The sequence below is a fragment of the Astatotilapia calliptera genome, chromosome 15, assembly GCF_900246225.1.
Source record: "Astatotilapia calliptera chromosome 15, fAstCal1.2, whole genome shotgun sequence".
In the NCBI taxonomy this organism is placed as follows: domain Eukaryota; kingdom Metazoa; phylum Chordata; class Actinopteri; order Cichliformes; family Cichlidae; genus Astatotilapia; species Astatotilapia calliptera.
Genome location: NC_039316.1, coordinates 17224661 through 17250505, shown reverse-complemented (window position 1 = coordinate 17250505; position 25845 = coordinate 17224661). Strand labels below are relative to the sequence as shown.

Sequence of the window (25845 nt, the reverse complement as noted above, 5' to 3'; positions counted from 1 at the left end):
CACGGCTTTCTAATATAAATCATTAACATATGTTAAATTATATTAAAAAATAAATATAAGACCCATTATGAACGACCTATGATCATTTAGATTTTTTAAAATTGTTTTATTATTTTTTTGTATCCCGTGACGTTCCAGGGTGTCAACTTCCTGTTTAGGCTACAAGCGGATATGAACCAAGGAGCCTCGATGAACTGTTTCTCTGTCCAGTTTTTTCTACATTTTCTCAACAATTTATCTCAATAAGTAAACAGTTACACGGCAAAAGATGTCGGAAACGGGGAACCGACTACGGAAGCAGCTCGAATCGCCCAATTTCGACCCGCAAAATTACGTCAAGCAGCTGTCACAGCAGTCCGATGGCGACAGGGATTTGCAGGAGCACCGACAAAAAATCCAAAACCTTGCCGACGAAACGGCTCAAAATCTGAAGAAAAATGTTTACAAGAATTACAGACAGTTCATCGAAACAGCCAAAGAGATTTCCTATCTGGAGAGCGAAATGTACCAGCTGAGCCACATCCTGACTGAACAGAAGAGCATCATGGAGAGTATCACTCAGGCCCTGCTGTCCACAGATAAGGATGAGACGTCTAAAGAGATGCAGGCAGCTTTTCCCAAAGAGACTGAGGAGGTGAAGCAGAGGACCCTCACCTCACTGCTGGAGAAAGTGGAAGGGGTTAAAAACATCATGGACACCCCAGGCAGGCACCTTATCTACAATGGGGACCTTGCAGAGTTTGATGTTGACAACATGTCCCCCATTCAGAAGGTGCACGCTTTCCTGATGAATGACTGTCTGCTGATTGCCACCTGGCTGCCTAACCGCCGTGGCACGGTTAAGTATAAATACAACGCTCTGTATGACCTGGAGAGCTTTGCTGTGGTTAACGTGAAAGACAACCCACCAATGAAGGACATGTTCAAGATCCTAATGTTTCCAGACAGCCGCATCTTCCAGGCAGAGAACAGCAAAGTTAAGAAAGAGTGGTTGGAGATCCTAGATGAAACCAAGAAAAACAAAGTCTCCAAAGACAGGCATAAGAAGGAGGAGGAGGTCCCCACTTCTCCTGTTAGAGCTGAGGTATCCACCAATCCTTTTGATATGGATGATGATGAAGACACGGTTGATGGTGAGGAGAGCGTGAATCTTAGCCTTGAGTGGATCCAGGAGCTGCCAGAGGATCTGGATGTGTGCATTGCCCAGAGAGACTTCGAGGGTGCTGTTGACCTGCTGGACAAGCTCAATGAGTATCTCAGAGATCAGCCTGTCACCCCGAAGGTTAAAGAGCTTAGGGGGAAGGTGGATGAACGTGTGCGGCAGCTGACAGAGGTCCTGGTGTTTGAGTTGTCTCCAGATCGGTCACTTCGTGGCGGTCCTAAAGCAACCCGGCGGGCTGTTTCCCAGCTCATCAGACTAGGTCCTTTTTTTAAAATCAAAAATAACAAGTTTGCACACATCACCAAAACAAATAACACCTGTCTGCTATGATCTCACTTTATATTCAGTGTATTCACAGTAAGGATGTGCTCAGCCCTCTCACAGGGTTTCCACAATTCACTGTTCATTATTTGGGGAGTTTAGCTCATTCTCTTCCATCATTTGCATGGACTTGACTTTCAAATTGCTTGTTGTCCGAGTTCGACCTTGGATGCAGTTAAAGTGTAATTTTCAGACAAATAAGCTGTGCTTGCGGTGATCTGTATGTATTCACTGTTTTTCCCCTCATCTTCAGTCAAGGTGAATATTCTCAAACTACTTAATTAAGAAAATAACTTTCCTATTCAGAGCACTAAGAGAACTAACCTCATGATAGTTTATATATAGTTTACTATTTATTTTTTGTCAGAACTGTTCTTGAATGACCGAATGTTATAAAACCTTAGAAATTTGTATTTTGCTTTGGTGCAGAACAGCTTCGAGTGGATCCATTTTTAATTATGCCCGAGTTTTGCAAACAGACTCCCACACACTGACTGGTTTGCAAAAACATGTTTATTTGCAATTTTTCAGTACTTGACCTTTTTCGGGCAAAACATTATCCTTTAGCAGGAGTATGTAGGGTATAAACCTCTTTTAAAACTCAATCAAAAGGAAAGAGAGAGAACATTTTGTCTCCTGTCACTACACTCCCAGGTATTCTTTATGTAGTCAAGGAGAGTTTGCCATCCAGTTTACTTTTTTTCCCCATTAAGCTTAATAGGTTTCAAGACATATACTAAAAACGTACCAGAATCAGCTGAGAAATAGCTACACATGTTGTACATTTACAGTCATAAATATAAAGGCCCTCAGATTCCCATAATGCATCACAGTTTGCATGTATTTGCAAAAATACAATGTAATTGCCATGAACATCTGTACTGTCTCATCACACAGTCATCTGTGTTTCAGGCCAGTCCACCAAAGCCTGTGAGCTCTTTCTGAAGAACCGCGCTGCTGCAGTGCAGACTGCTATACGGCAGCTTCGCATCGAAGGAGCCACGCTGCTCTACATCCACAAACTCTGCAACATATTCTTCACCAGCCTGCTGGAGACGGCCAAAGAATTTCAGATGGACTTTGCCGGGAACACAGGCTGCTATTCTGCCTTCGTGGTCTGGTCCAGATCAGCCATGAGGATGTTTGTGGACGCCTTCAGCAAGCAGGTAGTTAAAATGTCAGATGATAAAACCCTGAGTAATAGGTACGTCCCCTATGATTAGAAGATATGTAACATCTATCATTTGTATATTCTGCATTGTTTATAGCTAAAAACATACTAAGCTACTGAGACATGATGCAATATTTGTGTGTTCCGGTGGTGTTCTTAGGTATTAATGGTTTAAAATATGCAAATAACCAACAATGTGTTTTGGTATACAGAGGATAAGCTTCTGGATCTCAGGTGTATAAAAAAAGTTGAGTTGTTTTAGTAATAAAAAAAGCCATCTGAGAAGGGCAAAGAACTGAAAAGCATTGCTGCAACACAAGAGGATCTCTTAAATGGCAGCCAGAGCATGCAGCGTGCAAGTTAAAATTTATGGTTGTATGGTTTTCTTAATAAAGTACATTTTTTTATTTCCTCGTTGCTAGGTGTTCGACAGTAAGGAGAGCCTGTCGACAGCAGCAGAGTGCGTTAAAGTGGCTAAAGAACACTGTCAGCAGCTCACCGAGATCGGCCTGGACCTGACCTTCACCCTGCAGTCCCTGCTGGTCAAAGACATCAAGGCAGCGCTCCAGAGCTACAAAGATATTATCATCGAGGCCACGAAACACAGAAACTCTGAGGAGATGTGGAGGAGGATGAACCTCATGACTCCTGAGGCTTTGGCTAAACTTAAGGTGGATCTGAATTATTTCTGTTTTGTCTCTTGGTTCTTATGGTTTCTCACTCAGTCTTTTGTTTTCTTCAATTGTTGATTGTTTAATTGTTTTTAACCAAGAACCTCCTAAATTGAGTAACAGAAAGCAAAGCTTTGATAATCTGGTATTAATCTGCTTAAATGATTCAACTGTTGAAATTTTTCCACTGTGAACCTTTAAAGCTCCTTTTTATATAATTTCATATTTTGGGAGTTTTGCATGCTTAATTATGTTGTAATTTCTGGAGGCAGGGATTTTGGCTTGTGTGCTTAGAGCTTCTGTTACAACAAATGCTGAGGATTTCATATGAAAGCTGCCACAAATCACTGTTTTCCTTTACCTGCTGCAACATTAACATATTTATCTTTGTGCAGGATGAGATGCGCAGTTGTGGCATTAACTTTGAGCAGTACACAGGTGATGACTGCTGGGTGAACCTGAGCTATACCGTCGTGGCCTTCACCAAGCAGATGATGAGCTTCTTAGAGGAAGGCCTGAAGCTCTACTTCCCTGAGCTGCACATGGTGCTGCTGGAGAGCCTGAGGGAGATCATCCTGGTGGCCGTACAGCACGTAGACTACAGCCTCCGCTGTGAGCAGGACCCTGAGAAGAAAGCCTTTGTCATGCAGAATGCCTCCTTCCTCCACGACACCGTGCTGCCGGTGGTTGAGCGGAGGTTTGAGGAGAGCGTGGGGAAGCCGGCCAAGCAGCTGCAGGACCTCAGGAAGAGCACGAGGCCGGTACGAATCAACCCCGAGAGCACCACATCCGTGGTCTGAGACCGACAGGAACTTCTGTGGCTTGAATTGAGGCGCAAGAATGGCGGCCATGAAACACCTACACACTCTCTAAATGACTGTTCTTGCAATTTCAACTCCCAATTTAGAAATAAACATAGCACCTTTTGGTTGTTTTTATGCTGCAGGACAGGAAATCACTGGATACATCACGGAAAAGAGTCACAATAGCACTAGAATAAGACAGCTTAAAGTGCCCATATTATAATCATTTATAGGTTTTTAGTTTTAGTGGTTCATCAGAATTTTTTTCTCAATATTTTTTTCTCAATATTTTTCTCATACTGGCTCCAAATAAAGTCCAGCCTGCTTTGATTTATCAGCCTGTCCAGTCAAAATGAGAAATGGTTTTCTTGCCATAACCTTACAAATAGAGACACAACACTCAGTAAGAAAACCCACACACATTTCAACCAGAACCGGAAACAAGGCAGCTGTTTGTTCTTTTTAAGGGCAGGTCACACTAGCCAATAGCTAAGGTGTTGCACTAATCTGATACAGATAAATCACAGATGAAAACCTGGATCACAAATGATGTGCTCCAGGCAGTGGGAGAAAATAACCTGCATTATCCTAAACTTTTGTAACTTTGCAAATGTTTTACATGCATAAAAAAATAACCAACAGCTAAACTCAAAATGCATAATGTATTAACAGTGATTATTGACACGTGATAACTAAGGAGACTAAGCTCTTCTGAAAGAGGTGCAATGATTGTGTGAGGCTGATGAATCTATTGATCAGACAAACACTATAATTACCATGATGGCTAAAGATCATTTTATTTGAAAGTTTAATTTTGAGGCTACTTATTCGACCGTTATTAGACACTAAAGTATTCAAGCACACAAGGACTTGATTAAAAGGGATGACTGAAGTGAAATGCACTGCTAAATGTTTTCTGTTATTCAAAAATAACACACGGAAATGAATAAAGATCATTATGCACAGAGTTCTCATTTTATCAATGATGAAGATGTTTAATTCATTTCAGTTTTATTTATATATCATTAATTGACAACAACAGTTGGCCCAAGGCCGTTTCTGTTTCAAGTTAAAGACCCTACAATATTAGAAAGAAACCCCAACAATCCCACAACCTCCTGTGAGCAAGCACTTGGCAACAGTGGGAAGAAAAATCTCCCATTCAACAGGAAGAAACCTCTGGCGCCATCTGCTGCCACTGGTCGGGGGTGATGGGGAAAGAAAGAGCAGAGAGACCGGACAAAAGGCAGACTAGGAGAGAGAGCTAGAGATGAATAATAAGTAATGATTAAATCCAGTAGTGGTGTATAAGGACACAGAGAGTGAAAGGAGACACGTGAAGAAGAAACGCTCAGTGCATCATGGGAAGCCCCCCCCCACCCAGCGTCCAACCGACCGTAACCCTAAAGGAAAAGTTTAAGCCCAAGCATTAAAGTAGAGAGGGTGTCTTGTCTCCCAGATGCAAAACTGAGTGCTGGTTTCATGGTGGAGATTCACAACACAGAAGCATTTTACTTCTGCTATGAAGGAATACAATTTATCTGCATAACATTTTCATTGTAACAATAAAGTAAAGCATCTAAAAGAAGCAGATGGTGTGTCACTGGGGGGGAAAAGTATCTTAACATGAATTGTAAAACAGTAAAAATGCCCGAGGGCATTTTTAAATGAAATGAAATGAAAGAAGTGTTGTTCTTGCTGTACTAAGTGAAACTGAGTGCAACACGGTATGGTGTATTTTCTCATCTTCTAATTTTGGCTGGCATGTTTGCTCAATAACTCAGCAGTGTTTCATCTTTTCCTTTTTTGTCCATGGTGCATAAAAGAAGCGCTCCCTATCAGCAACCTTTCCTTACAGCAAACGGTTTTACTTTTCATGTAAAACTGTAAAACTGTTTGCTGGGAGTCTTGTGAAAAACACAAGTTTAGATAATAATAATGGTACCCATTAGCATATAGTAATGTAAAGCAGATTAATGTAACAAATATTTAACATTAGTTGGTGTGAGCCTGCTTTAATAGAAAAGGCTTACAGTTACTACATTAATAAATCCCTCTGTGGTCTTTGCTGCCATTTTTAGATCATGTTCGCATCAAATCTCTCTTAAAAGAAATACTATTCAGTACATTAAGATTCAAAGGACTAATCATTTTTCTGCACAACCCCAGCCATTTGAATATATATACCTCTGTGATGCCACGTTATATAGATGTCGATATATACTGCATACTAGGTGTGTCTGCTGTTTTTAAACTTGTAGCTCCAAGGCATCAGGCAGCAGCTGTTGTTCACCTCCAAAAGATTTCTGCAGTTTCAACATGCTGATAACTGTGAAATGTGTGGTGCAGGTAGTTTAATAATCCTCATGCTCAGACTAGTATTTGCCAGACCAGTCATGATTTTTCTATATGACCCCATTCTACCTTATTTGATACACTTAGTGGAGGTCAAAAAGGATTGATTTTCTTAATGGATACAGAGAAGGGCTGGATTTATGTCAGCTGTATCTATTTTTCTGTGGTTATGCAAAACTAAAGCCTTATGGCATGTAAACTAAATTAAACCAAAAAAAATGAGTTGATCATTGGGTTACGCTACATTGCCCTCTTGTGGCCGTTAGAATTAGGGGGAATTAAATTAAAATATAGTTGATTTTATTATAACTCAGTTTTTGAGCTTCTTGGATCAAGTTTTGGCAGTCGAACCGTTTATGAACACAGCTCAACAGTTTAAGTGTTAAACTTTAGTTTCTGGACAACATCCTAAAATCCAACAGTGACAAAGTGTTCAAGAAACATCAGTGAACATAAATCTGTTTGACTGCTCTTCCTCCTGCAGTAAAGCCGGTCTGGTGGCACTACCGTAATGACGAGCAGTTCCTCCTCTTTCTGTTAAAGTGTTTCCCAACAGTCACAGAGTCAACGAAAACATGACAGCTGATATTTTTAGATGCGATTGAGCACATGATTGTTCTTTCTGCTTCACAGCTCATCTCATCATAATCACTGATGTGATCGAGGGCTCGAGGAAAGCCTCAGCTTAGGGAAGAGGCATCAGGCTGGTGGGATTATTTGAGGGAATTCAACCAGTCAAACTATAAGTGAATACAAAGCACGTAGTTCATGAGACGAACAGATAATAGTTTGCTTCTTTTTCAGTAAATGGTGTTGCGAAGATATTGATCTCAAAATTTCAGCTATTAAGTAAAATTTTGACCTGCTTATCTTAAAATTTTGAGATAACACAAAATGTTGATATTAAACCAAGAATTTTGACTTAGATCATTTTTTTTTCTTTTTAGTGGGGGAAACAAACTTCTGTAGTGACAAGTACAACCTTAACTATAAATCCTATATTAACATTTATATTAACAAAGGGTCAAGTAATGATTTCTAATATGAACTGGGTTGATTAACGTGAGCAGCCCACAGAGACCCTCAACTCTACAGTTCCTTTCTACAGAGATCTAAGTGTAATATTCCTACTGACTGTTACTGTACTGTGGTTGAAATAAGTGATAGCTCAAGTTTGAACTGAAGCAGCAGGCAGATTTCTTTCAGACACAGAAACCTGCTGTCCAAATTAAACAGCCAGATGTTTCCTTCAAGAGCTGGTGGGGGACAAAACTGAGATAAATGCTGAAATCGAATTTGTCAAATGTCCACAAACATAATATAAAAACTAATGTAGCTCTGTTGATAACATGAAAATGTGGAAATAAATTGAAACTGACGAAGGTGATTCCCACCCACTCATCCATCTTCTTCCACTCATCACAGTGAAGCTCGAGCCTCAGCTGCCACATAGCAAAACACGGGGGAGTTGCAGGGCTGACACAAAGAAACAACCACTCACATTCACCCCTACAGCTAATTTAGAATCACCAATCTACCTAACCCCACTAACTGCCTGTCTGAGTACCTGGAGAGGACCCACTCGGCATGAAAATTCCACACAGGAAGGTCTCAGGCAGATTGGATAGTGGATTCAAACCCCAAACCTTTTTGCTGTGAAACAACAGTGCGAACCACTTCTCCACTCTGCCGTCCAGGTCTGATAGCATGATTCCCACCAATGTGGTACAAAAAAGAATCTGATTTTTATATTTTAGTAATTAAAGCAAGTTATTGATCTTCTTAAAATTCAGCTCAGATTAATTTTACATTAAAAAATCTTTTATGACTGCAGTGTTGGAAGAACGCAGTGCTCGCCTTTTTTTCTTCCTTGGAGAACAAATGTGTAACTGAAGATCTATTTTTTAGAGTAAACATCCTCGTGATGGATTATGCTGGAGTGAGGTTCTCTTCGGTGATAGTTAAAGGTTATGCTTGGCAATGACACTGCAGGATGTTCCACATCTGCAGAGATCTCTGCTTTAACGTGGCTGTGCAGATGCCCGCTCTCATTTCACTGCAGAGCAAATCTGAAACCCAGGTAATGGGATGCTAATTGGGCTAATAAATGGAAAAGCTGTCCCAGTGTGTCGGATTAATCTTGCTCCCCAAAGGACTTCAGTCATGCCCGCTGTCTAGTCAATTAAATGTTTAGTTAACACAAAAGACTAATGGGAAAAAAACACAAAGGTTACCGGATCGAAGTGGCTTCAGATGGTCCCTCATCCATTTTGAGCCTGCATGGAAACTCCTATTAAACTTAGTTTAATCCATTTTTATTGATTGCATGTACTTCTGCTATCACGTTTGATTTGTTTCAGACTAACAGGCAGAACAAATGCATGAGTATAGAGGCAGTCACAATAAATGATCCGCTTCAGCATTATCATTTGACATAATGATAGCAGTTACTGTCCTTGTATACTGGCAGAAAGAAGTTCAGATGAAGAAAGTTTAAGTTTTTACCAGCTATAACACATTTAAGGAGCGATCCCCCCCCCCCCCCCCTTTTATTTCAATGTTTGCATTTTTTGGTAAAATACATAGAAAGAAAGAAAGAAAGAAAGAAAGAAAGAAAGAAAGAAAGAAAGAAAGACTACAAAATTGCAGGGATTGAATCAAATTCTTCTTCTTATCATTTTCTATCTAGTAATCTTAGAAAATAAACCAATGTTGTGGACAAAATTAAGAAGAAAGAAGTGAATTACATAACTGAAGCGTTAGCTTAAATATGTCAAATCAAAGTAATTTGAGAAAAGGAGCAGAGATCCTCTTTACCAAGCATAATAATCTAAAATATGTGGCGTTTCAAATCCTCCAAATTAGCTCGATCAGTCAACCCAGATCACAATCTCCGCCCCTCTTTACGCATGCGCAAAGTAGTGTGGGGAGCTGTCCAGTCACTCGGTGCTGGAGCGTTCTCGGAGAAGCAGCTTCCCCTCTCCGGTCCACCGACACAGACGGGAGCGATGGAGGAAGAGTTGAAATGCCCCGTTTGCGGGTCTCTCTTCAAGGACCCCATCCTGCTTCCGTGTTCCCACAACGTCTGCCTGGGATGCGCTCGGAACATCACCGTCCAGACCCCGGAGGGGGAGACCCCGGTGCAGAGCCGAGCCTCGGGCAGCTCTGACTACGACTACCTGGACATGGACAAGATGAGTCTGTACAGCGAGACGGACAGCGGATACGGCTCCTACACGCCGTGCCAGCTCAAGTCTCCAAACGGGGTGCGGGTGTTTCCGCCTGCGATCCCCCACCGACAGTGCACACTCACCTGTCCGCTGTGCCACCGGAGCGTCTCTCTGGACGAGCGGGGGCTCCGGGGTTTCCCTCGGAACCGGCTGCTGGAGGCCATCGTGGCGCGGTACCAACAGACCCGCGGCGCCTCCTCCTCATCTTCCAACGCGGTGAAGTGCCAGCTGTGTGACCGCAACCCGGTGGACGCGGCGGTGATGTGCGAGCAGTGCGACGTCTACTACTGCAACGCCTGCCAGCAGCGATGCCACCCGTCCCGCGGTCCCCTCGCCAAGCACCGACTGGTGCCGCCGCCAAACAAGGCGGCAGGAGCGGGGGCTAGCGGAGGCGGCGGTGGTCAGCAGCCGCCCGCCACCGCGCGGAAACCGGCGACGTGCGTGGATCACGAAGCGGAAAACTTCAGTATGTACTGCAGCAGCTGCAAGGCTCCCGTGTGCATGAAGTGTCTGGAGGAGGGAAAACACGCCAAGCACGACGTCAAACCGCTGGCCGTGATGTGGAAGCAACACAAAGTGAGTGGACACGCACTCACAACATCCACAGAGTCAAGGCCGTAAGGTTCTGTTAGTGCGCTCATACTAATAATTAGACTATTGAATCCCAAAGAGCTGATTCATTACTCTCTCTCTCTCTCTCTCACACACACACACACACACACACACACACACACACACACACACACACACACACACACACACACACACACACACACACACACACACACACAGAGGCTACCAGAGGCCATTACCCGAAGTGCCCTGAACTGATGATCAGCATCTCAAACATCTATCTATCTATCTATCTATCTATCTATCTATCTATCTATCTATCTATCTATCTATCTATCTATCTATCTATCTATCTATCTATAAATGACTGCTTCATACTTCATCATGTTTTCCACAGAAACAGAAAACACTCATGTGTGATCCTGTGCTGAGTGTGTGTGTGTGTGAGTGTGTGGGAATAACTAAACGAAATAGCAGTGATTCATCAGAACATAATTACTGTAGGCGTCAAAGCCCAGTGTGCTTCTGTGTGCACTGTGTATGTGTGTGAATGCAACATGCGTCATCACATGAAGGGTCGCACAGCGTTACTGCCCCACATCTGCACTGCAATGTATATATATATATATATGATGTGGATGGTGAGTGTAGGCAGAGGAGGTCATCGCTATTCCTCAGGCGCTGGGATGAAGAAGCTCAAGTCATGAGTTTAAATGTTTCCCTGTCTGTGGCTGGTTATAATCTGACAAGAGAGTGAATTATAAAGTAAATAATTAGCATATCTACACTTTTTAAAAACATATCTGTTGATGTGGAATAAATTTAAGGCAATTACTTCAGTCTGAAGGAAAATGTTTACATTTTAAAAAATCTCGACTTGTATATTTGAAAATTGTTCTTGAAAACATGACTGCTGACGATAGCTGATGATGTACTATATATCATGCTGGGTATCTCTAATGATATGGACTGGACAGAGTGTTATGATTGCAAGGATGCCACGTCATTTGGTGGAAATTCAATTTATCAACCTACAGAGGACTGAATTCAAAAACACCTCAGAAATCAAAGTGTAAAAATTAAGGTTAGTCCATTTTTTCAAAACTTGGTACTCAGATGCAGTAGTTTGTTGTCACAATGTGCTTATATATGCCCGACCCTTGTCAGGGCATGCTCCTAATGAGACAATGGATGGTGTCCTGGGGGATCTCATACCAGATCTGGGAGGCATCCCAGAGGTGTTCTGTTGGATTTAGGTCAGGGGAGTGTGGGGGTGAGTCAGTGGTATCAGTGCCTTAATTCTCCAACATCTGCCTCCATATTTTCACATGAGGCATTGTCATGCACAGGTAAGAACCCAGGACCCACTACACCCACAGTCTAGGGTCTGACAATGGGTCCAACAATTTTATTCCTAATAAGCCACAGAAAATCACTGACCCACCACCAAACTGGTCACGCTGAACAATGAACAAGCGTATTGTTTCCATGGCTTCTCTAGACCTTTGCTCATGATTAACCTGCCTCATGTGACACTGACTCTAACCAAATGAAAAACTAGTGAAGAAAAAATCAGAAATGATGAGGAGGTAGGTTGGCGGGCTGTCTCCTTGTTGCCCCACACCTAGTGATAATTTCATAACACCAAAAATGATTAGCAACCCTCTCTGCTACTCGATCAGATCAATATTCCAGACGTTTAACTGACTTGATGCTATACTCAGATTAAAACCAATTTCTTTCATTTTTTGAGAAGTGTATAAAAGAGGAATGGAAAATTCAGCTCTGAACGGTGAGGTCAATGTGGAAATATCGTTAACCTGTATTCTTTTTGATGGCCAGCAAGGGGAAACCCCGGTGGATGTTCTTGAAAGTCTAATTGTGTAAAAAATAGTCCCTTTTTTATGTCATCCGTGAACTAGTTTTTAATTTTCCTGATAATTTTACGGTCTCAGTCGGTAGTTTTAAGCCTTATTTAATACCACACGGTGATCATTTTGTAAATTCTAATCAATTTTTTGAGAAAAAGAGTAAAGCAGGATGTGATGTAGTGTGCAACAGGCTTGCAGCATGTTGTATTCTCAATTTCTCAGATAGATCCATATAAACAAGTCTCTGAAAACTCAAAAAAGAAATATTAAATAAGTATAAGAATGAAGAAAATGCAATTAACCCAAGACAGCAGTCAAACTCATGTTTATTTTCTTCTGCAAATTAGCAAATCTAAATATAGTTTTAGTTGAACATGTGAAAATATTTTTTTGAGATGTTATGTTCTAAGTAGAAGGCATTGTATACATTTTTGTTGTTCAAATTTAGATGATGAGGATGTAAACCCGAGGGGGTAGGGCTAAATAAGTATATACTTCTGCCTACTCCTTTTCAAACAACTGTATGGAATGATTTTATGAAATGTTGGTGAAAGTATATGTTTGAAATAAAAAAGAACTGAACTGAAAACCAAAATAACAAACTTCAAGCTTCAAAATGTGTGGCATGGTGTCTACATGTGTCTTTAATATAGTATTTTTTGTTTTGACTAAATGAAAAATTTAAATGGCTTGCTCTACCTCTGCCTAAACATTTATTTTTGAAATCTCTAAACCCATTTTGTGTTTTTCCTTTAAACATGTACTGTAAATGCAATAAGTCTACTTTATAGTTGTTTTTGTCCATTTGATAAGCAAATATGTTGAATAAGCAAAGAAATGGATGGATAGATGGAATTAAATGATTAGGATGTTGGTGATTTTTCTTTGGCTTTGGCTAAAACGTTTTTTGAATTTTGTTTTTTTCGGGGAGGAGAACAATTCCTCTATAGTGTAAAAACCCTGCTTTGCTGTACAGCAATCCATCAGGGATTGTTGGATTTGTAAGGCAGGATACAGAAAGCAGACTGAGATTACAATGTTTGTTATCTTAACCTTAGTTTCTGCAAATATTTGTAACTGTATCAGAAAAATTGAGCAATTTCTTATGTACAAACTGCAAATAAACAGTGCATGGCTTTGCACCAAATCCTCATCCAGCAACCTTCTCAAACCTCTGCTCAGCATTGCTACAAACACCCAGTGGTGCCATCGCCAGATCTCAAGTGATGGTGGTGAGTTTTCCCTCTTTAGCCTGTGGACTTAAGGCAACATGGAGTATTATCGATCAATGGTTTCTCGTTAACTTAGTGGAGGTCTTATCATATTTCTTTATGAACGTGGTAAAACTGATTCTAATCCAAAAAACTGATGCAGTTAGACAGTAAACCAAATTTGGTTTTGCATGTAAATCTAAAGTTTTGAAACTTAAGAAAAAAAATAGACAATTTTGGACTTTTGCATCACATTTTCCTCCTAGACATTAGGGTCCGAATGTGATTCAAACAGATCATGTTTGCAGTAATTCAGAACTTCTTGTTAGTGAAAAATGCAGTGGAGGACATTGAACTTGGCTTGTAATAATTTGGATAGTCGTCTTCATCTTATGTGAGTAAAACTTTCATTCATTCTACAATCAGAAGGGACAAGGTTTGGCTAAAAACCTACAACACTGTTCCTTATCCAAATTCATCCCTGCCTGCCAAAAAAAAGGAGGAACAAACCCGCCTGCTGGTTTCATTAATGGATGATTAAACTGATTTATGATTATTTCATTTCCTAATGACATTTTTCATTAATTTCAAAATCCAGGGTTGAGGTCGACTCAGGTTCATTCCTCTCGGGCTACGCGGTGACGTGACTTTGTAAACTCTAAACGATAGTGCTGTCTGTTATAGTTCATGTATCGTCATTATTTTTTTAAATTGTTTTTGAAGAAATGTTGGATTTGTTAATACGTGAGTCAAAATGTTTAGTCTTATAGTTATCACCATTATGATAATTATCATTATGGTAAAAAAAAGGCCTCAGGGTCTGGAAGTAAAGGAGTTTTAAGAAAATGTTTTAGCTACTTTTAAAGGCCCATAACGCGTTGAATGTTTATCCAGCCCGTGTCTCCTTTTAGATTTCAGCTTGCTTTCTGTTAGTAATAGAACATTTCATCCTCGCACTCCGATTTCATTTGTGTAAACTAAAAGCCATTTTTGCCTCTCTCCTGCTAAGTGGGTCATTGGGACTAATCTCTCAGTCTGCCTCTTGTGTTTTTTATGTGATTTGAAGCCTCCAGACATTCCATTCATCATTTATCCGCCACACATCTCTTCGCCTCTTCTTGGCTTTCACTCATCTCTCACCTTTTCCTGTATCCCTCACTTTACCTCTTCATCTCTGTATCTTATTTACACTCTCCCCTCCCCCTCATTTACCTTCCCCTACCTCGTCTCGTCCTTCCTCCATCTTTCTCTCTATCGTCCTATCCCATAAATAAACCGTGAAAATCCCATCAGACTACGGGAGTGAGAGGGGGTGTCGATAAGTGACGAGCGGCGTATGAATAAGAGATGGCCACCACTTAGTTAATACGGTGTCCTTCACGTTGAAGGAGATCGATGACTGGCTGTCGTCCTCTCTCTCGGTCCACACGTGAGCAGGGAACAAGCAGCGTCTTGTGCGTCTTTGTTGCAGACCTGAAATGGCTGTTGAGTGTTGAAGTGTCGCTCAGTGAGGTCAGTACCGTAGAGTGGGCTTTTGTTCTGGCATAATTTTTCCTCCTCATCTGTTTTGTTTCAGTGGGCATATCTTGATCTGGTTGCCATCCTGCTTCCTACCATCCTTCATCTCTTTCTCTTTCCGGTCTTCTTCTTATTCACATGGTTTCTCTTTCTGTGCACCATAAGGACAGTGGGCGTTATGAAAAAAAAGAGAGCTTTCCTGAGGAAATTAGCCGTCTGTTGTAGACAAATTGATCGATTAACTGAAGTGTCGTGCTTTGCATGCAAGTCTGTCTGCAGTGGCTTACATGATATTGAACAAAAAACAACTGAGGCGATCATGCAACCAATTTTGTACTTGCCAAATTTAAAAGCTGAATATTAAACGTATTATAAATGTATTATATAATAATGTGGGCAGCACAGTGGCATGGTGGTACGGTGGTTAGCACTATTGCCTCACAGCAAGAAGGTCCTGAGTTCAATTCCACCATCAGGGTCTTTCTGTGTGGAGATTGCATGTTCTCCCCGTGTTTGTGTGGGTTCTCCCTGGGTACTCAGTCCAAAGACTTGCACTTAGTGGGCATAGGTTAATTGAAAAATCTAAATTGCCCATAGGTGTGAATGGTTGTCTGTCCCTATGTGTTAGCGGTGTACCCCGCCTCTCGCCCTATGACAGCTGGGATAGGCTCCAGCACCCCCCGTGACCCTGAAAAGGACAAGCGGAAGCGAATGGATGGACTGATATATAATAATGCACTGATCTTTTAGAAACTAGTCATAAACCACTAATAATAGCAAGTTTTGAGTTGTTCTGTGATTTACCTTCTGGAGCAGTGCTAACCCTCCAACATGGAAGGAACGTTTCCTGGAATGATAAGTCTCGATTTCTGCTGCAGCATTTGACTAGTATGGTCAGAATTTGGTGTGAACAGCATGAAAGCAATCCATCCTGAATCCATCCTACCTTGCATCAGTGGTTCAGGCTGGTGCAGGTGGTGCAGTGGTGTGAGGGATATTTTCTTGGCACAATTTGGGCCCCTAAGTACCAACTGAACATCGTTTAAACTGCAGAGCTGAGCTGAGTATCTCTGCTAACCATGGTCCAGCACTTTATGACCACTGCGTGTCCATTTTCTGTTAGCTGCTTCCAGCAGGATAATGCAACATGTTGCAAAGGTCAGATCATCTCAAAGTGAAGATGACAGTGAGTTCACTGAACTCAAATAGCCTCCACAGTCACCGGATCTCCAGGGATATGGTGGAACGGAATATACAACATACATATATACATTTTTCTAAACTGCAAAAAGAAAAAGTCATTCATTTTCTAACTAGTAAACCTAAACTGGTCAGATGATAGGATTGCTTTTTGGATCAATAATCCTGCTCCACTGGGGTTTAAAGACCCCCCTTGCTAGTCCAGTGCAACCGAAGCTAAATACAGATGGACTGCCTGTCAGTTTATATGTGTCATTTGTAGTTGCACAGATGTGTCTTAGGCAAAAATACAATGAACAGAATAGCTGAAATGATTAAGGTTGGATGGATGAGTTGTAAATTGTGAGTAACTCTATGTCACATGACCAAATTCCTTAGGGGGGTGAACGTTTGGATTTGTGCTTTTTGCTTTAGTATTCATAGCGCAGCTACATTTTTTATGTGTTTGCAGCATATATGCATTTAAAGCTTTCATAAATCCCGCAGTTTATCGTGTAGAGAGGAAGCCAAGAAAAACAATTGGATCATGATTGTGTTTGTTGTAAATCAAACAGTAAGTACATCAAGCAGCAGCCTCAGGGGGTGACTATCCCACTGCTACATACTCACACACATATTGACACGCATTCAGAAAGCATAAATATGCATAAGTGAAGCGGATGAACTTTAGCTGAGGGAATGCAGGGAAGACACACTGATCCAGTTTCCTCTCATCATTCAAGCAGAAAACACACTCATGCATGCTCATATGTGTGTGTGTGTGTATGTGTGGGTTTTTACGCGTAACTGTGACCTAGCTGAGTCCAGTAAAGAGCAGCTCGGGTGCTGGGGTTAATTATATAAAAAATAACAGAAATGCAGGCTTAGTGGTTCTTTTGTTGTGTGTAAGTTTTAGCCTTGCAGTGTTGTCTGGAGATCATTTTACATTTTAAAAGGTGATAAAAAAATCTATGTTTTTGTGTCTATTCCACATAATATTCTTTGTAAGGAATAAAAACTGCAATTACACTGACTCCGTGTCTGAATTTAAAGTATGTTGAGTATTTACTTCACATTTAAGAGCTACACTGCTATGTGTATAAGTAATTACAGCAATAATTCTACAAGGTATGATGTTTAGTTTTTGGCATGTGAGAGTTTAGTGATATGGCAGGTTTTATAGATATTGATGCCATAAAATGATGCGATTTTATATTGTAGCCTTCTTTAACTGATTTCTCTAATGGCTTCGTTTACAAATACTCCAAAGGCGAATCAGAGAAAAAGCATGTTTGCAGCCTGTATGATTGGTGAATGCTTTTAAACTCACTCACTCGGGTTTTTGTTAAGGCTTAGGGGCATGAGTGCTTTGACTGACAGGTGTGCCGAGTCAAGCAGCGGTAAAAAACCCCCCCAAAAAACAGATGTCTGCTAAAATTCACCTCAGTTAATTAAAGTCAATGAACTGGATTTCTTGACCACGTTTGTTGTGTTGTCCCCTTTTTGAGTATTTTCAGATACTCCAGACAATCCACGATGATCAGTAAAATCCTAGTATTTTCTTGATGTGTAACTTGGTACTAATTAGCTGTTATGTCTTACGTCTGTATAGTTTATGGATGTGGCTAAGCTGCAAGCTCATAGCTTAAGGCTTTATCCTCTCATACAAATCACTCCTGGGTGCAAAAGGGCTTTTCAAACACTAAAAGCAATGTAAATTTGCATTAAAGTGAAAGCCAAAAGGTGGCTCAAATATCTCTACAACAACTGTAATATTTCCTCAACTTCAAAGTGATATTTATGTAGCTTTAGCGTAACTTTAAATATCTTCAGGAGGAAAGAAGAGCAACAGTTTGCGGGGATTCCTACACGATGCATTCATTAAAAGATGCCTCTCAGCATTTATACTGGATTTATAAGAGATATTACTAATTAGATCTATGTAATTTGCAATCTTGCCAACCTCAGCATTTTGCTAGGTGATTGCTCCAAAGCACAAATCTACAGTATTGTCTTTCCTCAGTTATGGTTGGATATATCCATGTATGAAGCAGGACACAAGTAGTCTATACAAGCAGTACATGGTTGTATAGACTTAACATTTGGATAAACTGCCCATGTTAGTGCATGCTCTGCATGTGCAGAAAGGTTAGATATAATAATTTAGTAGAGACAGGGTTGCAAAGAGTTGGATTTACACTGTAAATCATATAGTTTGCTTTTCAGTGTTTGATTGTTGCTTCGCAGCATTCCCAGCTTATCAGCTGCAGTCTGGACAGTCTGCCATCTTTTACTGTCTTTTAGAAATTACAAAACGACTGTATGGATTAGTGTGTCTGTCAGGTACTTAAACAAAATGGTATTTTGCTTGTCTGCCTCATCTGTAGCTGCATTTTTCCTCTAGTGTGGGCTTGCTTCTTTCTCTATGCTGGCAAGGAAGTTCTTATCACAATAACTTCATTGTTCTTGAGATGTTAAGATGTCTTCTTCAATGCACAGGGAGTCTCTTGGAAAATATCGGTGTAATTGATGTGGGCTCTTTATGTACAACTGAGATTTCATCGCTCCCTTGGCATTGTGAGCAGTTAAAAAAATCTGCCTCCCCTTACAGTTCACTGGATTTTTATTTTAAATGGCATGCTACTGGGACTTGTTTAAAACCTTTTAGATCTCAAGTGTGAAGCTTTAGAAGGTGAAACAGTATTCTGTTATTGTTTAGTCAGTTATACTGTTTGCAATTATGCTGCTTTACATTTTTAAGATTATGTTTTTGCACTGCATTAATTTCATTAAAATGTATGTTTCTGTCATCATCTGCTGAATGTGTCAGAAAAAAAAAGCGTTCGGTCTTAAGTTGTTGTTATTGTTTACAGCCCAATTTTATCAAACCGCTGCCTTCACACACATGGATTTAAACCTTTAGCTTTTTAAATCGTATTAAAAATAGAAAAGCTGTTCTGAACACATTATTCACCAAAACGTTTTTCAGTGATTGCAACTTCCATTTTTAAGGTTAAAAAAAGAATAAGTGCTGGCTGATTCATGAACAAATGACTGTTTTTAAGTAGCAGTTGATGAGAACAGAATCTGTTCTCTCAAGCATCTGACATTCATGTTCATAAATAAAAAAAACCTTTTACCCAATAATTGTTGCAGGGAGCAAAAGAGGAAGTAAGGTGACTGCTCTAGAGCAGCAAAGCCCTCAACAGAGGGATGTCGGGGTGGATGGATGGATCAACGGACCAGTCAAGATTGTTTTATTTAGTTTTAAAAGCATGACTAGACTAGACTAGAATAGACCTTTATTCTCATTGTACATGTACAACAAAATTGTGGGTGTTCCACACCAACTGTACCGGAATAAACTATGAATAGTAGACTAGACAGCAATAAATAGCAAACAGGAGAAATATATGCAATCAAGAGAAAGGCACACATTAGAGAACAAGCTGGAAGTTGTGCAAAGAAAAGACTCGGTCTGAATAGAGTCTGTGTATGAGTGGCCGGAGTTATGAGGGTTACTCAGACCATGGCTTAGATTGGTGAGGTGGGTGGGCAGGGGTAGGGTGTGGGGGGACAGTGTTTGACAGTCCGAGTGGCCCAGGGGAAGAAGCTGTTAGTGAGTCTGGAGGTGTGGGACCTGATTGACCTGCGACGCCGAGCAGAGGCGGGTCAAACGGTGGTGGACGGGTGCGAGGGGTCACCTGAGATGTCCCTGGTTTTCCTGAGACAGTGGACAGGAACTGTTCTCAGTTGTGGCCCCTGTGTACCAAACACCCAGGCTGTAGGAGAGTAAACTCTCCACTGAGGAGAAGTTGAATGCCAGCAGCAGCTTCTGATCCAGGATCCTGGACCTCTTTACCAGGATGTTGGTGTTGTGGGTCCCGGTGAGACTGGTGGAGATGTGGGTGCCCAGAAACCTGAAGGTGGAGACAGATTCTACCCTGTCTCCATTTGTGATGAGAAGAGAGTGGACCAGTCTGTGCCTCCTCAAATCTTTCTTTTGTTATAAGGATGTTCAGCTTCAGGTTCAGGTAACGTACAGTAAGCAGCTAAAAAGGGTTGGTGGGGAAACAGCTGCACAGTAACCTTAATCAAATGTTTATTCTTTTAGATGATTTTTGATATTGTTGTTTGAGTAATAAAGTCTACAAATCTAAACTCTAGATCTGATCAAGTCCTTCCACTTGGCAGCCATGTTAGTTATACATACATTCAGCCAGTAGAAGTCCCTATCTAAGTGAAATGGAAGAGAGTCATAACACTTGCATAAAGTTGCATTACCCTGACTGCATTAATGAAGGGTACTAACATGATGAACATCTCTGCTTTATCCCATCTCTGCAGCTTTTATTAACCCCTTATCACTCAAGTACAGGCCACCTGGACTTATTTAGTGAATTGGATACAAAATTAAACATTAGAACTCTTATCTTTCAGGAATCATTTGAATTTTCTCTCTAGCCTGAAATGATTGAGGAGATCATTGTTTGCTAGACTTACTGTCTTATTTTCCCGCAAAGTGAAGAAAGTATGGACAGTGCCAGTGTGATGGGGGAAGTTTGAAAGGTTTCCAAAAGCCAGAATTTAAGACACATCAAAAGAAATAAAAAATGTCAGCAGAAACATTAAAAAAAATGAAAGTGGAACATTTTTCACTTCTACTGCTAATTCCTGACCAAGGGGGTGAGATCTGAACCACTGCCAAATGTTTGGTGGTTTGTTTGGCTTCCAGCTGCTAAGCTTATTTTCAGAATGCTTTTTAGACCTTTTTTGCTTTTGTAGTTTTACTCTTTGGCTTTTCTGAGGCTGGTGGTGCATATGCCAACTGTAAGTAAGCACAAATAGGCACTGGAGATCTTAAAGCTGCTTAAAATTGTACTTTAGCATTACACAGTGTGTAGTGACAAAATCAGAGGAGCAGTGGGTGCGTGGCCAACTGCAAATGATGATGTAGATTTATTCTGCTGTAGTAACACCACTGATATCACCATGATTGACAATGCAAACAGTTGGTCTGTGCAACCACAAACACTTTCTCCTCTGGAACATCTGCAATATGTTGTATTACATTGCAGGTCTGCTGCATCATCCATACATCAGCATAATATCTGAGAATATAACTGACTCGTGTTTGTGTCGGTGGGAGTTTGTGATGACCCTCGCATCTGGAAACCTCATCAGTGCCTGGTTTAATATTGAGAAGCTTCAGACTGAATAACTTCAGAATTGTGACACAGTTCAGAAATGAGTCACTAGGAAAGAATAAAAGCATATTGTGTTGTTGCATTTATATGTGTTATTACAGATTATCTACGGGCATCAATCATTAACATTCAAGAGCAGATTTTAAAAGCATCTCCAGTTTATACCCTGATTTTCCTCCTCTCATCAGAATTCTCAGTTACTCTCATGTTACATCATTTAATAACTGGCAGTAAACACTTTATCTCGCTTGTTTTCCGTCTGCCAGGATGCTGACAAAACATTTTGACAAGCACGTCGCTGTCAGAGATGCCGGCTGCCTGTTTATTGTAACATATGTCGTATTTTGTGGGGCTTTTCACTCTCTGCATTTATAGTTGTACTGCACTTACTGAATGTTTGCAAGATCTTAAAAGCAAGCATATTATACACCACTCATAAAAACTGTAGGGATTAGTATGAGAGCGCACACTAGATCTCTTATAATGATACAGTTGGAGGACATTTGAGCTATAACAGAGTTTCAATTTCAGTTACCTTTCTGATACACTATTCATTTATAAGTGAGAGACCATAGAGGGGAGACTCTTTTTGCCATGACTGATGCCAACAGAGAAAGGACGTTATCACATTTTGTTAAACTAATATCTAATAAATTTCCTTTTTAGTGCTGATGACTTCTTAGAAAAAATGCTTCAAACCTAAACTAAAATAAAACGATACAAGAAGCCCTAAATTTTCTAAATGAGGTAGAGAGTCAGTAGGTAATTTCATTAAACATCTAAGCTAAAATAAAGTTTAAAAAATGTGTATGGATTTTAAGGATGATGCTAGGTGTTAAACCTATTAGTCCTGGGTGTAAGAAAAAGCTGCTAACCTCACACGCTGCCACTTTACAAAATGACAGAGCTTTTCTTAATGTGACACTGAGTGTCTAATGTTTAACACACCTTATAAATCTGAATCAGTGTCTCAGGCTCAGTTACAAGAGTTTAGTTTAGGCAGCAGAAAGAATTGCTTTCTTCTGTTGGAGATGCTGATGAGATAATTCAATGAGAGTGAGCACAGATCTGTGCCGACTGGCCGTGTCTGACTAACCTCATTCGCGATGGCAGCTCGCCGACCATGACAGGTCAGATCTGCTTGTCTCTTACCTCAGGCTCAACAGCACTAACACACACATACACACACACTTGTAGTACAGTACATATCAGGACATTGCAGTGATTTATAGTAACGCCTAAAATGATAAGTTTAGCCTTACCCAGAGAACCATTTGAAGAGGAATCTCAATAAAACCTACCACTCATTTATCAGAATTTTTTCTCATCTTTGCACTGTGTTTCTGTCCATATCTGTTCAGTGTAATTTTACATTTAAACATGTCAAGTCTGCCTGAGTTAACCTTGATGGATTCTTAACTTATAGAGCTCATTAAAATGAGCATGTAGATAAATCTGGTGGAAAACATTTTTCTTTTTGATGGAACTCAAAGCGTTGACATGTATTTATTTAGTTAATCTAAGATTATCAAAAAAAGCTAAAATGACTGCAGTTATAATATTCCCAGACAATATCTGGGAATATTATAAGATATTACTTGAGTGCAAAGCTTTAGGAGGATATAAGATGTTTAATCTAATCTGTAACTCTAAAACCTAGTCTGAAATAAACAGTTAACATCATGGGGACTGCGTGTTTATCCCTTTCGTGCGAGCTCAGTCTCAATAATATGACTATGTGAGAAGATTTCTGTCCCAACAATGTCACGAGGACAAAGTCCGCACACGAACCATGGCACAGTAACTTAGGGCTGTGCTGCAGGACTTGTACAATAAATGTAGGTTAATGCACACTTTACAACACATCCTCTCCTTTGGCCTTAACACAGCAGGCACTGTGTGTGTGTGTGTGTGTGTGTGTGTGTGTGTGTGTGTGTGTGTGTGTGTGTGTGTGTGTGTGTGTGTGTGTGTGTGTGTGTGTGTGTGAGAGAAAAATCTATTTTTGGTATCAGAGCGAGTGCTGATGCCAGACTTCTGAGGAAAGTGGGGACATCCTATAGTAGAACAAGGAGCATTGTTACTATGGTTACAAGTGTATGTTCATTCATTAAGACATGCTATAAATTAGACAGAGATTTTATGCCCATAGAAGAGTCTTATCTGTGTACACCAGCATGCATACATCCATTTGCATGATTCTTCTGTAGCAGAGTGTTCACACACAAAACTGTACAGTACATCCCATGATGATCCTTAATAGAGTTATTATCCCCAACAAACCTAATTTCCACCCATTTTACAAAAATTACGCCCTCAGCAATCTACCTACCGTTTGCATTTATTAATATGGAATATGCCCTGATCAATAATTGATAACAGGGGCCGTTCTTTGCACTGCACCATTTTTTATTGGCTCTGTACTCTTTCCTCAGAAGCTAAGCCCATGAGGAAAACTCAGGGTGATAAAACAAAGCCAGCAGTACTGGCTGTAGCCACTGATCCCTGATGTGGTTCATCAGAGACCTCTGGGGAGGACTCCATTTCTCTTGGGAGTGTGGTGCTGTGGTTGGGTGGCAAACAGAGAGGTTTCATGATGGACTGAAAGCAGAAGTGGATAAAGAAAAGTGTGAAGTGGAAGATAACCTTGAGCCTTTCACTGACATATACATCATGTATTCTATGTTTAGAAAGAACAGGCAGACTCTGTGAAAAGGTTGTGAATATGTAATAGGAGCTGACTGACTGAGATGAATCAGGCTGTTCTAGACCACATTTACTGAACCTTGAATATTTATGTTTCGAACATAGATGATTAAAAGCCCTCATCTAGCAGTTTAAACAGTAGTTTCTGCTCTGCACAGAGCACATCTGCTGCGCTACGCTTGCTCAGCAGCTATTGCACATCTGCGACACATCTGTATAACAGCCCTCACTCAACCACTTTGGTCTAAATTACCATAAATGCATTAGGTGCATAATTAACTTCTGTTGAACCACAGTGAACAGTGACTGGTGCATGAACATGTAAACATCGAGTGCAGTTATATGTTGTTTACTGTCTGTGCTGGCAGCAAACAACAGCTTTAGGCTTCCCTCGGTACAATAACATATTTAAATGACACTCAGCTGAAACTCATCTGACCATTTTGCAGTGTCAGATGTCAGTGTCAGAACTTGAGCATGAACACATCTAATATGTTCAGTTTTCCGTAAATGTTGAAAGCATTGTTAGTTTCAATAATACATTTTGTTTAATTTTTCAGCAGCACAAATACAATTCTTACATACCATAAGTAACTAAACAAACATAAAGCTGCTTACATCTTTAGTAATTGTCTTTCCTCACATTTAGATGTTTTTTTTGTCCAGGCTAAAGCTTACCGTGCCTTTGACATTTAGTGTTTGGCTCATGCTTGAAGTGTTGATGTATAGCAGCAGCTGTGTAGCTGTTTACTGTAGAGTATTAGCCTTTAAATGGCTGTGTAGTAGAGCAGGAGAGGATTGGGAGGCTGGGTGATAGTGGGTGAGAGTAAGAAGGGGAGAAAAGAGATTGGTTTTGACCTCCACCAGATGTGAGCTACTAATACTGCAACACAGCTGGGTGACGAGACTAAGGGAAGGGTAGATTTATTGTTCAGCTGTAGCAGAGGTCTTTACACCACCAAACTGTGTGTGAAGGGTTAATGGAAATTGCTTGGCAACGCAGTTATTCAAATTAAAATGTGGATTTGCAAATAAGAATTTTTTAGGCTGCCGTTTAATACTGTATTGGTTTATGTGGTAGCAACAGTAAATGAATGTAGTTGTAACTGCCGCTCATGTCTACATATATCTACATACATATTCAATATCTTTGTTGCCACCAATTGCACGTGTGTTGTACAGTTTCCTAAATGTTTTGCAAGCTTTAAATGGTAGATTGCATGTACCACTTGTGGACACTCTCGCTTTTATTGTTTTTACTGGTAGCATGCTGAAGCATGACGGACCCCAGTTGGAACCTGCACCTTACAAGACGCCTGCTGGTCAACGTCGCATGTACCCGATGATTGGAAAAAAGGCTTCCTCATCAAACTTCCAAAGAAAGGCGATTTGGATGACTGTAACAACTGGCAGGGCATCACGCTGCTGTCGGTACCTGGGAAAGTGCTTTGCCTCGTTCTTTTGAATCGGCTACAACGTGCAGTGGATGAACGATTGCGAGAAGAGCAGGTTGGCTTTCAGAGTGGCCGGTCGTGTGTCGAGCAAATCTTCACCCTCCGCATGATCGTTGAACAAACATTGGAATACCAAAGGAAGATTTCTATTAATTTCATTGACTTCAAGAAGGCTTTTGACAGTGTCCACCGGCCGACTCTATGGGCTATCCTACGCCACTATGGAGTCCCTCAGCAGTTTGCAGATGCCTTTCGTGGTCTCCAACTCCCGCTGCTGCGTCCGGATGGATGACGGCTGCATGGATTTCTTTGAGATCAATACTGGCGTCTGACAGGGATGCTTGCTATCCCCTTTCCTCTTCCTGTTGGTAACTGACTTCATTATGTGACAATCAGTTGACCAAGCTGGCATTGGT

At 40.7% G+C, this 25845-nt stretch overlaps 2 protein-coding genes across 3 annotated transcripts in view; both read left to right on the top strand.

Moving 5' to 3' along the window:
• Positions 1-100: 100 nt before the first annotated feature.
• exoc8 (exocyst complex component 8) lies at positions 101-5107 on the top strand. The gene is made up of 4 exons (XM_026142434.1): positions 101-1421; positions 2396-2649; positions 3077-3325; positions 3721-5107. Exons 1-4 carry the CDS (start codon positions 269-271, stop codon positions 4123-4125), a joined length of 2061 nt encoding a protein of 686 aa, XP_025998219.1. The 5' UTR covers positions 101-268; the 3' UTR covers positions 4126-5107.
• A 4221-nt stretch (positions 5108-9328) lies between these two features.
• Positions 9329-25845, top strand: part of trim67 (tripartite motif containing 67) — a 59721-nt gene continuing 43204 nt past the window's right edge. For both annotated transcript variants that reach the window (XM_026193986.1, XM_026193985.1), the window contains exon 1: positions 9329-10289. In XM_026193986.1, the coding sequence (XP_026049771.1) occupies positions 9393-10289 (897 nt within the window). In that variant the 5' untranslated portion in view covers positions 9329-9392. The remainder of the gene's footprint in view (positions 10290-25845) is intronic.